Source organism: Nipponia nippon, unplaced genomic scaffold, assembly GCF_047370975.1.
Source record: "Nipponia nippon isolate SJK-2023a ecotype South Korea unplaced genomic scaffold, ASM4737097v1 scaffold_6, whole genome shotgun sequence".
In the NCBI taxonomy this organism is placed as follows: Eukaryota; Metazoa; Chordata; class Aves; order Pelecaniformes; family Threskiornithidae; genus Nipponia; species Nipponia nippon.
This window is the reverse complement of record NW_028262380.1, coordinates 17,954,216-17,969,128: the sequence shown is the minus strand read 5'-3', so window position 1 is coordinate 17,969,128 and position 14,913 is coordinate 17,954,216. Positions and strand designations below refer to the sequence as shown.

The following is a 14,913-nucleotide window of genomic DNA, read 5'->3' as shown; positions in this document are numbered from 1 at the left end:
TGTCTTGTTTTGGCATGTCGATTCAACATTGTGTACTGTCTGTACTACCCAAGGAAATCATAGAAACATTTTTAGTCTAGAGTATAGCTACTGGCTAAAAAGAAGGAACATGATTTCTAGCTGTGCATGCATGTGTTTTCAAACATAATTCCTGCATCTGGAAGTTTAATGCACATGAAAGCATCATTATTCATTCATATGTTCTTTAGACTGTATTTTTGTTGATGTGGTATCATAAATTATATCATCGTTCTATTGTCATGCTTGAAATGTTCTTATACACGCATTTATGGTCAATATTTAAAGTTTTTCTTCAAGTTTTACTGATCTTGGTGTCTTACCGAATATTCTTGAAAGAGAGAGGTGTTGTGATGCTGTTTTGTTGTGAAGCATTGTGGCAGGTAGGCAGAATGTTGTTATTGGATTTTCATGTATACTCAATTTTTGTTAGAATGTGCAAGTGAGAATAAAGCAATTGAGTTCTTACAGCTGAAGGTAGTATCAAGCAACTATAACTAGCCATGTGCTCATTGTAGCAACAGAAGAGAGTTGATCGCTATTTCATATTGCCTGTTTTATTCAAGATAAGGTGGATGGTAGATACATTGGTCCATATGCTGTTTGTTACTACTTGATTTCTGAACTGTTGCTTCAACAATGCATTTGATGTGTTGAGGGGCAGTTCCCTTTTACTGTATATCTATGTTCTGACCATTTTAATTTCTTTAGCAGCACTGAAACATTATTACTGTCTGTGGTGGCAAAGAAAATTACATAAGCATGTTTTTAGGAAAATATTTATGTTTCTTTCCATGAGGTGGTTCAGTGTGTTTCTTTATAACACTGAAGACCACATTCACGTGCTTTGGACTTGGCCAAACTAGATCCAAAAAGGCTTCAAGAGAGCCAAGCTAAAATAAGAGAAACTATCATCCAGCAATTAAATGGGACACAATAAAAGACCCCATTTTAGGAACTTGCAATGTACTGAATATTTTAAAAATCTACTTCAGAGGGTGTGGATTTATCACAGATGCAAAGGAGGCTGTGGACCTACTACAGCAGCAGGCAGTACTGTGATGACATGACATACCTGTCTACTTACCCTTCTTATCAGGGTGGGAGGTCACATAGAAAAGCTTTTAAAAATCAATTCCGATCACTTGAAGCTAGGATATTTTCTTCATCTGAAGTGAACTTTTTTCATTTTCTCCCTCATAATTTGGGTTTTCTTCAAGTAGTCTGGAGTTTTAGAAGAAAATCTATTGTATTTGTTGGCAGAGAATATAAATTTTCAGTTCTAATTTTTATTATATTTGAATGCTGTTTTTAAATTCTATCTTAATGAGATCAAGTTAGTGCAGTATTTAAAATGAGAATTTGCTAATCTTTGTAAGCATTTGAAAGTTGACTACAAGAGTGAGGAATCTAACTATGAAAACTTGGTATTTTTATGAGTCTAATTGGTCTCTTGATTGTGCATGTAAAATAACACCTATATTAATATGACAACAGACAAAACTCTTCTTAAACTTGACTTCCGTTACCATACATTTTTTTAAAATTGGGAGGGAGAATTTTATGAACTCTTTTTACACATCTATATTAGTATGGGATTAATATTCCAGTATTGTTGCTTAATTGTCTTATGGTAGTGCAATCCAGTAGCGATAAGGTTACGCAGTATGACTCACTTTCCTACTACTGTGGAAGACATTAGTCTCACACCAATGATGTAGTGACAAAAAAGATTGTTTTTAGCAAGTCTCTTCAGCTTTTGCTTTCATGAAGGAGCACGTTCTACACTCCTAATGCGGAAAAAATTTGAAATACTGGGTTATGTAAAACGCAAAAGAGACATAGCGTAACAGTCATTATATCTGTTGATTTTGAGAAATCCTTTTCAACAGCCACGTCTTAGCTCTTTCCGCAAAGGCTTTTCATCAGCAGGTTACTTGGCTTCAGAATAAGTTTCACCTGTGATGCAGACTAAGTAGATAGAAATTTTCATAACTGTAATTGCCAGACAAGAAGTTACTTTTTCACAGACAGCCATAAAACAAAGTAAGAAAGTTAATAGAAAATGTAGAAACAATATTGAGATGAATGACTGTTCTCAGTAAGTGGGCCATTTTTAATGCAGAAGTATGAAAGCAGAAAGGTAGACTTGATATATAGTTGATTATACATGTGTAATAAATCCTGACTCATTTAATGAACTTAATGGTCTCTGCCTCATTCCCCTAAATGCAACAACAGCAGCTCTAATACCACAGGGCAATACTCCGTCTTGTTCTACACTCTGGAATTCCACTTGCCAAATGCAATTATATAGTCTGTCCTTCCCGTGTCTTTCTCTGTCATCATGTGATCTAGTGTGACGTATATAAATTTTGGGTGCTGTTCCTTGCCTTGGGGTATGCTGTTCCTCACGTTCTTTTGAGGGTTCTGAGCTAAGGATTTTTACTTTTGCTTATTTGAATAGTAGACTTCTTTCGAAGAACTCAACTCTGAAGTCTTTCATTTCCTTTACCTGCAAGGAAATTTCTGTAGTTTAGTGTCATGATCATTAAGCCTTTGTGTAGGATTTATATACCCAGTTTTATACGTAAGTGGTGGTGGTGGGGAGTTTAATCATTTTATTCAGTATTGTTTTGTTATCTCTTTGAAATTTTATTTCCTCAAAACCCGAGAAACTCATACTCATGCTTTCCTATTGTTCTCAGCCCTGAGGAAATGGTTAAATTTTTCAGCTTTCTTTAGTGAACTGATAACGCTATATAAATACAGGCAGGCTTCTGCCTGTCTGCTTAAGCCTTTCTCTAGAAGAGAAAATAGTGGTTTTCCCAGGCCTGCCTAATGCTTTTGAAAATATGACAAGTACGTATCCTTTTTAAAATCCTCTCTTCTCTTAAGAGTTTACTACCTTAAAGCAGAGCTTCGGCTGATGATAGAAAAGGATAAAGGTGAATCAACACAGCCTGTGATGATGTAACTTGTAAATAAAGTATTTATGTAGTCTGACCCATCACAAAGCAGGTTAATTATACTGAGACAATTCCATATGTTGGTGTTGAGCTCTGGGAAAATACTTCTGCTCAAGAAAGATGCTTTAGGTCATGCATGTGTACTGTGTCTTAGGTTGCATTCCTCTATTGTTTCTATGCTAAAGCTAGTGTGGGGGGGGGGGTTCACCAAATTTTTGTAAAGTGTCTTTTACTGGAATCTTCACTTAGTTACATTCAAAAAGTGCAGATTCTGGTTCCAGAATCGAGGGGAAGATTTAAAACGGTGTGAGATGACTGGGCTGTTATTTGTATGTATTCTTGGGTAGCTTTTCCTTCCCTAATTCCTCTTTCACTCAATCAAAAGATAGTTGTAGTCTGTCCTTTGATGATTCAACACCTCCTTCAGCTTTTCAAGGCAAATATAGTGCTGCATTTATTCACTCTTTATCCTTTTGCTAGCGGTGTCCTTTTGTTTTGCTATAATTACACAGTTGTGCCTTAAAGACATTGTTTAAGCAAGATTTGAGACTAATAGAAATGTTTTCATTATTTTAATATATTTCAGGAGAAAGCCTAAACATTTGTTTGCAGGGCTTTACAGAGTGGTGCTAAATCTTATGAACTTATCCAAAATTTTGTTTTGAATGTAGGTAAACATTTGGTAGCTGTTAGAAATTATATTTCATTTTTTTATGTTCCTTCTTCCTTGTATTCATTTGGTAACTGGATATTATTTAATACAAATAAGATTTTTGCCATATTTTAAGGACAGCATTTTCTTACCATGAAGCTTTTTTTCTCTGGTGTTTCCTATGGTCAACATGAAAAAGAAAGACCCTGCCCTTTAAAATGGCCTTGAATCTTGAGTGTTCCCTAGCATACTGAGTGTTTCTGAAAGCTGTTGACAGCCTTCAGGTTCTAATTAAGCCAGATATTTTTACAATGACCAACAACTAATTAGATGGATGTACCTGAATGGAAATTGTTTTATATGGGAAGCCCAAGATTTTAAGAGCAGTGTTTTGTGCAGTTGATATGTGCTACCTATGAACTGAGAACATTTCCAATGTACCATTTTAAGAGAAAATCACTTCTTTGAAATACTGCAAACAGAACCTAGATTGAGGTCCCAATTTAGAAGTTAATTGGCATTTTTAATTACTTTGTTGTTTGCAAGGATTTTTTTAACAGTGCTTTATTTAAAAGCTAGAAAAGAAAATAGAAATTCTTTCACCGATAGTCAAATAAAATATTGAAGTTATTGTAATCGAGCAATAATTAAAATGTACTCCACACATTTTTATCAGGTTCCTAAACAGGTTACAACTCAAAATAATGTTTTGATTGGTTGCAGTGTACCTTGGTAAAATAACGCTGTTCTTGAGACACACCTCTCTCCACCATCTCCTTTCAATGCATAAGGTACCATCTTGAATTACTTCAGTTCTCATATGTCCTCCATCTGTTATTTCTTTTTCTTCCTTATTGGATTGCCAGCTTTCAGCTCACTGACTTGTTTTCTCATCTAAATGCTCACTTCATTTTTTTCCCTCAATGTGTGATTTTTGTCCACATTATATTACTCACTTTAATAAGTCAGACTACCTGTGTTTTCCTTGCAGCTTTCTACCTTTCTTCCCCTCTCTCACAGAGGCATAGAAAGTGTGCACACTTTCCCCGGGAGGCTGATGAGCCCCGACAGAACGTCTAACCGCTCCTCATAACGGCTCAGCTCCCATCGTGAAAATTACACCATGGTCACTGGCACTCTCTTCCAATGTTAGCTATCCCACTGCTTTTTCTTTGTCATGATACTTACTTGTATTTTTACAGTAATATAGCGTCAACTTGTGCTTCATATGTGATCCTGCCTATACCTTTGTTAAAGAACTGCCTAACCCGCATTTGCCATGGGCCCTGCTGAACCGTTGTTTATTTCACACCATTGCTTTTATTCGTTTCTTTTATTCAGACCCATGTCTGGACCCTCGTTCAGGCCATTCGGACCATTCCACTCTGGTTGTTCCACATTCACCTGCATTCTCTCTTTATACTTTGCTCTGCTTTAGTACCAAACTTTAACTGATTCTCAGATCATGCATTGGCTTCTTTTTTGCCAAGCTGGATGTTTGTGAGTGCCAAAGCATACTCTCAGGAGCACTGCCAAATAAGTGTAGCCCAGTTGCACTCCCTGTTTTATTTTTAACGCATATGTGGCATTGTGTGCTTCTGCTGGTCCATACTATCTCTTACACCCGATAAGAGATTTAGAATATCATATGAGGAAGATGTCAGTCAGCCTTTGTCATAGATTTCTTCAAACCCAGGTGTGGAAAATCTTTTCTAAATAGCTATGCCTACTTTTTAATCCACTTTTTCTTACTGAAGACCAGGCAACTTTTATTTTTTTCGCTGCAGTGTAAATGTCTTTTCCAAAATCAGGATGTGCAAACAGGCTTTGTCTTCCTAGCTCCACGCTTTTGGGCCAACAGCTCTGGACGCTCTATAATTCTAGAAAAGTTACTGTTTCTGCTCCCATTCTCGTGGCAAATTGCACATTCTGTTCATGTGGAACAGGTCGAGCAATTTATATTTCTCTTTCCATGTTTTCATAACTGAAGGAAGGGGACCTTTTTCTGATGCTGATTCCTCTCATATTCTGGACATCAGTAAAGGCTGCTTAGGTTGTTCTTCAGTGTTCTTTGGAGTACAGATAATGGCATCTCTTGCTCTATTAAGAGGATATAAATCTTTAGTGAGAAACGTCATGCTTTATGGAGACCTAGGCCTTTTTTCTGTATTCTTTTGTTTGGTTTTGTCAATCTGACAGATTTTACTGTCTGATTTGGTCTTTCAACAGCAGAAACTCACCTGACTTATGTCTGCATTCAGCTTTATTGGTTCCTTACCACAAATTAAATTTAAACAGGAGTTTCACAAACTTTTCTTTCAATGGCTGTGCCAGCTCACCTACTCTCTGTCCTCTACTTACTGCCACGTGCTCCTGACTGTCTCCACTTCTAGGCATACATAAAAGGAACCTGTGCTTCTCTCTTCTGTCATGGTTTATCCGTAAGTGGGGCAGGTATCTTAACTTGGCTGTAGCTCTTTCTTCAGTGATGATTGGCTTTAGACCCGCTTTTCTCACTGCATGCCTACCAGTAGAAATGGCCTTAATTTAACATTAGCTTAGGACTTAAAATCCTTTCAAAAGCATAAGCCTATGCATTTCTACTTGGTTTTGAATGTTTTATATCAGTTGTCAGGCCGTTAGCGAGTGATGTGACTACATTCATGTTTTTCCAAGCAGGTCTTATGTAGGTATTCTTATTCTTTGTTTTCACTTTGCAGGTCAGGGTAGAATATTTCTAAATTGTGGTCCTGCTAGGAATTAGAATAAGACGGCTTTCACATTTAATATTAAAATACATGCACACATAAAAATTAAGATGCTTAGGGAAATCAGTCTTTTCAGATGGATCTTGTCACAGGCTCCTATTATCTAAGGTGTGGGTTTCACAAATATGCAGAGATTATACTTGATATTTTACGGACACAGGCTTGCCCTCAAAGTTGTCTATTTCAAACTATTGAAATCTTGATTATTTTCTTCAAATAATGGATTATTTTCCTGTACATAAAATGGAAGCCTAGCTAAAAATTCTCGTCTAGACGCTGTAAGAATGCCATGTGATATTTTTCTTAATACAAAAAAATATTCTTATTCTCATTTAGATGGTGCTCTTTTATCTATGGATCATATTTTCCATTTGGAATGGAGGCTAAATTTTGGAAAAAACAAAAGTACTTTAAGTTAGGTTTCAGTGTTTTCACTGGGGCACTTATCATAAATTTCAAAACAGTTACAATAGTTTATGTTTAAAATTTAAGAAATTTATTTACAATGCAAGTAAAGATTTAAGAGCTATACTGAAGGTATCTATTCTTAAAATTGTAGTGGTTGCTGTTACCTGTCTTTCTAGTTTAAAGTTCTAGAGATGTGTGTTTGAAGAAGTTCTTTTGTATATCGTATTTGTTGCTGAGACGTTTCATATTTATCAGTTTACTACTCACAGCTGTTTTTAAATTATATTTAAGTAGTAGAAATTGCAGAAAAGGAAATGACTTATTTGCAAATTATTGTTTGACCTTCCTTAATTCAGAAGTCTGCTGGGTTATAAACCACCCAGGGACCGTCTCATCGTATTTCTGAGATGATCTCCCTCCATAACATAATTGCATTTGTAATGCCAAAAAACTCTTATGAATTAAAGATTTGCGATTAATCCAGCTCAAATGACAAGATTTACATAGCTGCGTTCATCACAGCATTGAGACGGCGGCATTCTGTTCCCTCTGAGAACAGCCCAAACCAGCATACGTAGTTCTGAACCTCCAAGCCTTAGCCTTATTGTACCTCATTCAAAACCATTTTCAATTATGATTAAGTAGAATAAAAATAGCAAAAACTTTTATCTGCTATAGTATGTTTCTAAGGCAAATGCAACAGTACTCATCTGCACAACAGGTGTTTAGGCGTTGTTTAATTTATTTGCATGCTACTAACTTCTAATAATGCCTAGAAATTCCGCAGCTTTCTTTCACGGAACTGATGATCAGAGGCAGACTTGTTTCACGGCAGTGCCTAGATGCTAAGAATTAACTACGTTCATCATAAAATTAATGATGCTTTCTTGCAACTGTTAGCTTCTTAGCTGCTTTTTGTTTCCAAGATCTTTGAAGACAGTATGCTATGAACAATTTGAGATCATAGGACTATTTTTTTCTGTAACAGGTTTAATACTATCATCACTAGTAAATTATGCCCTAAAACATCATCACTTCTTCATGCCCATTTCAGTGACAGCTTACATTAATATTTTGCTTCCCCATTCTTTAAGAACCCAGTGCCTTCTGTGGACTGCTAAATAATCTGTTTTACCACAAAACACAGTGAGTCTTGTCAAAAAGATCACAGTTCTAAATAACTTTCTACGTCAGGCTGCTTTAAATAATTATAGCTTAAACAGGGGGCAGGAATGTTGTCTGTATTTAAAATTGTCAACATACATTCAGATCTGTCCCGTATTTCGGGGAGCCATCGGGACTGAGCTCTGTACTTCCATGGCCGCACAAGTCTGATTAATTAATTTATTTTTTAATACTTGTTTCAGTTCCCAATTTCTGCAATGAAGTTGCAATTTAAACCTTTTATGTTGCCTATGATCCGTTATGTTTAAGGGAGTGAGAACATTTTCTGTAGCTGACTGGTTTTGGGGAGAAAGTCATGTTATTTCTGTCACTGCACTCGGAAACTGTTGTCATCTATTCCACTTGCCAAATTTTTACCTGAAAACGCATACAATATGCTGTTTGGTTTTACTATTGTGCTGTGTTCTTGAAAGATGAATTAGTGATGTAAAAACATCCACTGCTATATAATTTTATCTCTCTGCAAGTTAAATTTAAAGCCTGAACAGTGTGTGGATTTTTCAAGGTATAGCTTCAGGAAATAGCTACCAGTAAGTAATCCTCTTTCACTGATGTGCCACAAGTGCTCAGCAAATTCCTACTAGCCTCTTTTAGTTATCTTTCTCATATATTTCGCATATATTTCATTCCTATTTCCTTTCTTCTTCCTGCCCTTTTTTTTTCCTCAAACCAAGAAAACATTTCTGAGTTAGTGTGAAGAGCAAAAGAAAATTTTCCACCATAATTTCAGTCTGGCCCTATGGCTGCTTCTGACTTCTTACCCTCTCTTTTTGTCTCCATTCAGTTCACCTCCAGACTTGGTTCTGTCTTGTGTACTGTTTTATTTGTCTTAGTACTCCAGCTGTGTTAAACCCAGCCCTTATGTTTAATTTTTAAAAGACTCCCTGGCTCTTGCCTATCTCCCCAGCTTGCTTTGATCTAGTTGAGTATGCCATCTATTTCCAGGGCATTTCTTTCTCTCTCTCTGATTCCCAAATGGGATTTCATCCACTCAGCTGAAAAATATTATTTCTTATTACAACGAGAATCCATTTGATAAATGGAAATGAGACATTAAAAAATTTCTTTGTAGATTTCTTTGTTGTTGCATTTTGGCATTGTGGAAAGATGAGTTTAAATTTTAGAGACAATAAATCTGACTGTGCATGCTTGGTTTACTTTAATTTCAATGTATGTTGCATTAAAATATGAACTTCTGTTGGAAAGGATGCTGAGGCTATTATTGTAGATTTTAACCTAATATATTCCACTATTTCCTTTTCTGGGAAGCGTTTGAGTAGTTTGTACAGAGAAAATTTTTTTACGCCGCTTAAGTTTTACTATTTCTACTCAGTATTTTTGAAACCTTTCTGTAAAAGCCTCAAATCAGTGCTATATATCATGAATGCTCTTACGCTTTCCAAGCTATCAGTTTGCACATCATCGATGGTGGTGTCTAACAAGCGCAGTTTGCAGAATTTTTGTCAGACTATAGGGTAAAAACCAGTTTGCTCTCAGCTGCTTGGGAAGGAGATGTTTTTATCTATGAAATAAGTGTTGCAAAAGATTTGGAGAAACGTAGCCCCACAGTAATGCTTTCATAGTCATTTTACAGCATACAACCACACAGCATTTGATGGTAATCTCTTTGATAGGAAATGCTGAGGAGTCACCTAACAGATAAGAAACATTTATCCTTATTCCTACTTCTTGTGCATGGCCTTGACATGTTGTAGACACAGATTACCTCAGCAAATGTACAGACTTGAGCTAGCCTAGCTAGATTTTTGTTAACTTTGTCATTTTCATACAACAGGCATCAAATTCCTCTTTTTTCTGAAGAACGCAGTTCCAAACTGCACAGCAAATAAGCTCAAAGAAAGAATATTATTTTCTTTTTGTGCTTGGCAGCCTATCAACTTATACAGTAGCGCTCTCACGTGCTCCCATTGAAAATCAGTACTTCTGTTATCATAACAATGATTTGGGTAAAACTAAAGAAATAAACACAAAATTTCACAAAGAAATACTTGTATTCAGGCAGTTTTAACTGGAAGTGTGGGAAAGAGCAGGGTTTTCTATAGCTCTTAGGAGCATGGGGAGGCCCCTTGTTGCTTGCTTTAGTAGAAGGTTGAATTCAAAGACCTTTCTATCTATCTATCTAATTCATTTTGCTTTAATGATAGGAGGAAATTTTTGTGGAGAGAGATGATCCTTTTAGGTCATAGCAGGCTTGGAGCCTTCACAACGCACAGGGCTGTCTGCTTAGCCAGGGGAGACTAGATTGGACTTCAGAGTCCATCAGCATTATTCCGATGTGGCTGCTGCGATTTGTCAGAATAACATAGGCAATTGCTCTTTTTCCAACGCTGTTGAAAGCTAGTAAATTCAGAGATGATTCAGTAATGGTGGTTTGGGAACTGAGAGTTGCAACATGTGAAAAAAAAAAAAATCCCGGAGTCATCACTGGCCGTTTTCTAGACCCATTGGTTCTGTGCGCAGCAGCATCCACAGAAAGCCAAGAGCAGGTGAAGGCAGCCTCAGCTTGGACGGCCAAACCAGTGCGTCCTGGCACCGTACACGACCCTCGTGGGTCCACATCCTCAGCACAGCACCTGGTGCCTTCTGCCTCTCCACTAGTTCACATATGCTCACTTACAGAGAAGAGTCAAAAATCTGTGTAAGACTGAACATGCTCCTTACACAGAGCAGTGATACAGCATGTGCTGAAGGACTGCAGAAACACACAACTTACATCTCAGGGAGCTATTTTTTTTTAAATTTTTTCAGATGAAAAAGGTATAGTTCATTTCCATAGACTTTTTTTTTATTTTTACTTTCTAAGAGGAGACAAGAGTGATCAGGATCAGTTATTGTACACTCTGAAATATGAAATCTTTTAAATTAAGCAGTAAATAAGTAACCAGCACTTCAAGAGTAGTTGAGGGCAAGGGCTGGTAGAGGGTAGTGTAATTAAAGATGAAGAAAAGCATCTGAATTTTCAAGAAATATCACTAGTTTATCATACAAAGAATTTTAAAAAAATAAAGACTCTTTTCATCTTTTTCACTGGGCTTTTAGCACTGTTGGCCTATCTTTGAATTCACTAGTGAAAGCAGAACTATTGAATGCCATGCCTGGAATTTATGTTCCATGCTACCGAAGCACCTGTAGCTGACTTCCACAAATCACATGCACGGAAGCTGATTAACTGCAGCAATCCCAAATGAATAAACCCAAATATTGCCAGCAGTGGTGTTTGGAGAACGGGCCATAACGCTTTAGTACAATTCCTAGTTTATACACAGAAGTAACATGCCAAATCATTTGAGAAGACTGAACCTTTAGCTTTTTCTGCCTGGCACTGGCCCAGCATTAAATAAGGCTCATGTATCTACTGCTCTAAAGACAGTAGAAATACTGTTCTTTAAAGCACTGTGCATAGTTTGCAATTTCTTGATTCTCAAGGCATTTATGTTTCTTTCAGGTAACAACAACAAAAAAACCCAAACATCAAACCCTAAAACAAACAACGTCCCAGCCCTCTCTCCTCATTTAGCTGGTGATTATTTCTGTTCATCGCTAAGAGTTTAAGTTTTGCTACCTGGCCAGGCCTGGAAAGCACATAAGCAGTAGGGGTGAGGAAAGCTGCAAGACTTCAGCAGTCAGCCCTAGCACCCTCGCGTATGTACACTTAATCCCGTGGTCACAAGAAAAGGCTTTGACTTTCCTCAAAGCAAGAGAGGGCAAAGGTTCGAGTCTGAAGAGGTTGTAAATTCAAGAAAGTAACCTTGCTGGCTAAAGTCTTCTCTGTCACCTACACTCACACTGCATGTTTCCCATGGGAAGGAAAAGATCAGAGCAACAAGAGCGTGTGCAAACCAGAACAGAATGAAGGAAAAGCGTACAAGGCAAAAACAAGACAAAAGGTAGAGGCAGAAGAATAAGGACACAAGGAAATGCAGGTCATGGGACCAGTACCCCAGTTACGGAGGATTAGGAACTAGGGTTAGTGAATTAGAAATGCCGGTTTCATTTCCATGTCAGAAAGGCACACAGCCTTCTAGAGAGCTTGCATAAAAATGTAAAAGAACGAAAATTGTGTTTCAGATGATCTGTGAAGAATAACAATGAATTGTCACTTTAGCTGTTAACACAAGCGGTCTTTCCCTCTTGCCATGATGCAGGAAAAAGTTTAATCAAAGTCAGTCAATAGTAGTTCAGTAACAGAAGCTGATATGTTTTAGGTTATAGTCTTGCAATTCCTGAATGCCCTCAGCTAGACTGTTCACCTGTGTGAACACTGTACTCCAGCAGATTCAGTCCTTGACAATTTGCACCTAAGTCCTGTGGTGGACCTGGTTTCCTGAAATGCAGCAAGTAAGAGCCATTAAGATATATTCTTGTTACTTACGGATCCTTTTGACAGAAGAAACTGTGTGCAGATAGTTTATAGCATGATCGTTACCTCCTAGCCTTGATTACATACATAGAACTTTGGGTTTTTTATCTCAGTAATTAGAAATATTTCCAACTTTGTATCATTCTTGCAGTTCTTGAAATCTTTGAAAAGGATGGTGCGAAGCAATGAATTGCACTTAGGACACAGATCACTGCAGGAGGTAGGCAGTAAAAAAAAAAAAAAAAGAAAAAAAAAAAGAAAGAAAAATACTAGGGATGGAGAGGTTTGAAATTAGGATTTCCAAACTCTACCTTCTTGTCTTCTGAGTGGGCACAATTACAGCGCTTTATATATTAAGGAAGAAATTTTTTTACGATGAGGGTGGTGAGGCACTGGATCAGGTTGCCCAGAGAGGTGGTAGATGTCCCATCCCTGGAAACATTCAAGGCCAGGCTGGATGGGGCTCTGAGCAACCTGATCTCGTTGAAGATGTCCCTGCCAATTGCAGAAGGGTAGGACTAGATGACCTTTAAAGGTCCCTTCCATCCCAAAGCATTCTACGATTCTATTGTATGACTCTATATGGCAACAACGAGAGCGTGATTCAATCCACACTTATGTCCTAGTTTGCTTAGCAATCCGCACACTGGTTTCTTTCCCTTCTTGTATTACTTATTTTCCTAGATTTGAAACAAAACAAAAACTGTCTCTATATCAGTCCTTTCATGGCTGTACTAAATTAACAATGTCAGCAAAAAACCAAACCCCAAATTCTTGCCCAGTTCCTGCTCTATGTTTTTACAGTAGTCAGCTGGACACGGCTTAGGAAAGGCCAGCCTGCCGACCACACCTCAGCCTGCGCAGGGCAGCAGGCTGACCTAGGCCAGTCTCTGCGAATTAACGGGACCTCAGCTATTTCAACACAAACAAACAAGCCCAATCTGCTTTTACGACACGGAGAGCACAGCACGGTCAGGTTAGATCTCGGTGTTTCTGGAACATAGTGCAGTAAAACAACAAAAAAACCCCAACAGTATACGCAATCTGCCACCACCTCATCTTGCCTCTTACCAGTTTGCTTGTTTGCGGGGGAAGAGGAAAGCATACTAAACTGTTTCTCATTTTTTTCCCCTCTCCCACCCCCACTTCTTTTCTCACAGCACACTACAAGTGAAAGTCTCGGAGCCGCAGAATTCAATAGACATGAACACAGAAAATGAACATTTGAAGTCCATAAAGATGTGCCTTAATCAGCCCACTGAGTGGAATCTGAGTTTTTCAGCAGCATCTCTCGCCAGCTGTAAAGTTTTTAACCAAAATCTCAAAACTGATGAGAACAAATAGGTTGCAGCTGTTCTTGCACTATTATTTTGTACATTGTTCCTGATTTTTTTTTCTGCTGAATAATAAGCATTTATTACATTGATCTTGAAATGATCTTGTGTGATTTGGCTTTATATTACTACTAGCATTATTCATTTCGATGTACTTTTTCTTTTTTTAAATATAAAGTTTCACATCTGACCATCATGAAATTCTTGCAGTACAAATTTATATCAGAATCAGATGTTCCCCTTTAATAGTATTGTGATTTTTCTATGTTCTTTAAGTTTAATTATTATTTGCCAATTTTATTTTTGTGCACGAAAGCTAATATATTATGTAATTTGTGGCATAGGTCACCATGTAAAGATTTATGGTAATAACAATTCAAACAAATCTGTAACAGGTGGAGACCGACTACCTCGAAGCAAAGCAGTAAAAAGAAAAGGTAAATTATCTAAGGAGATCTCCTTCACAAACGGATTGAAACGTATCGAAGAGCCAGTTTGTTCCTGCAGTATGCTTTCATCTTCATTTATCTTGAGAACTTTTGTGTGACAGTGTTTAATGACCGTAATGTCGAAAAGAAAGGCCAAGCCTGCAGGAGAATCTCTTGAAAGATTGTCATTCAACGAAGCTGTATCTGCACTTTTTGAGGTTTCTGCTAAATGGTCTTTCTTCCCCTTTTGTTTTTATGAATATATGCCTGCCACCAATTAAAATGGATGTAAATGCTCTTCCTATTTCATTTTTTTTCTGTGTACTTTGGAAATTCAATGTAAACATCAAAATTTTAAGCTCTACTCAAAGAAGTAGTAAATGGTTGTAGCTGACTACATTGTAGACATTCCATGCTTAGATCAGCTTTAGCAAGGTTCATGTACTTCATTCATAAAAACTTTATTATTAACAGAGCTATAAACAAAAGTGTTAGAATAAAACCATATGACACATTTCTCTTTTCTGGAGTCATACATTCAATAGCTAGAGTAGAGGTTTCTTAATTCAACTTCTTAAGAAGGTGTCTGTCCCATACTTGCCAAGGACTAATTTTCCAGAAGGACATTTCCTTAGAAGACGCTGTATTTTATAAAACAAAGGTTTTAAACTTTAAATTATCATCTTACTTAATGAAATGAAGATGCAGTTCTTCTTTACAGAAGTTTGTTGGTTTGCAAGTCCAAGCCAGTAACTGAAATAAAAAGCCTG

At 37.2% G+C, this 14,913-nt stretch overlaps 1 protein-coding gene across 7 annotated transcripts in view; it reads left to right on the top strand.

Moving 5' to 3' along the window:
- Positions 1 to 13,733, top strand: part of LCORL (ligand dependent nuclear receptor corepressor like) — an 86,915-nt gene extending 73,182 nt beyond the window's left edge. For 5 of the 7 annotated variants that reach the window (XM_087736684.1, XM_087736681.1, XM_087736686.1 and 2 more), the window contains 2 exons: positions 12,533 to 12,601; positions 13,542 to 13,674. In XM_087736684.1, the coding sequence (XP_087592810.1) occupies positions 12,533 to 12,570 (38 nt within the window). In that variant the 3' untranslated portion in view covers positions 12,571 to 12,601; positions 13,542 to 13,674. Of the gene's footprint in view, positions 1 to 12,532; positions 12,602 to 13,541 lie in introns of all 7 variants that reach the window. The other 2 variants (XM_087736692.1, XM_087736683.1) reach the window with 2 other exon arrangements.
- The last annotated feature ends 1,180 nt before the right edge of the window (positions 13,734 to 14,913 follow it).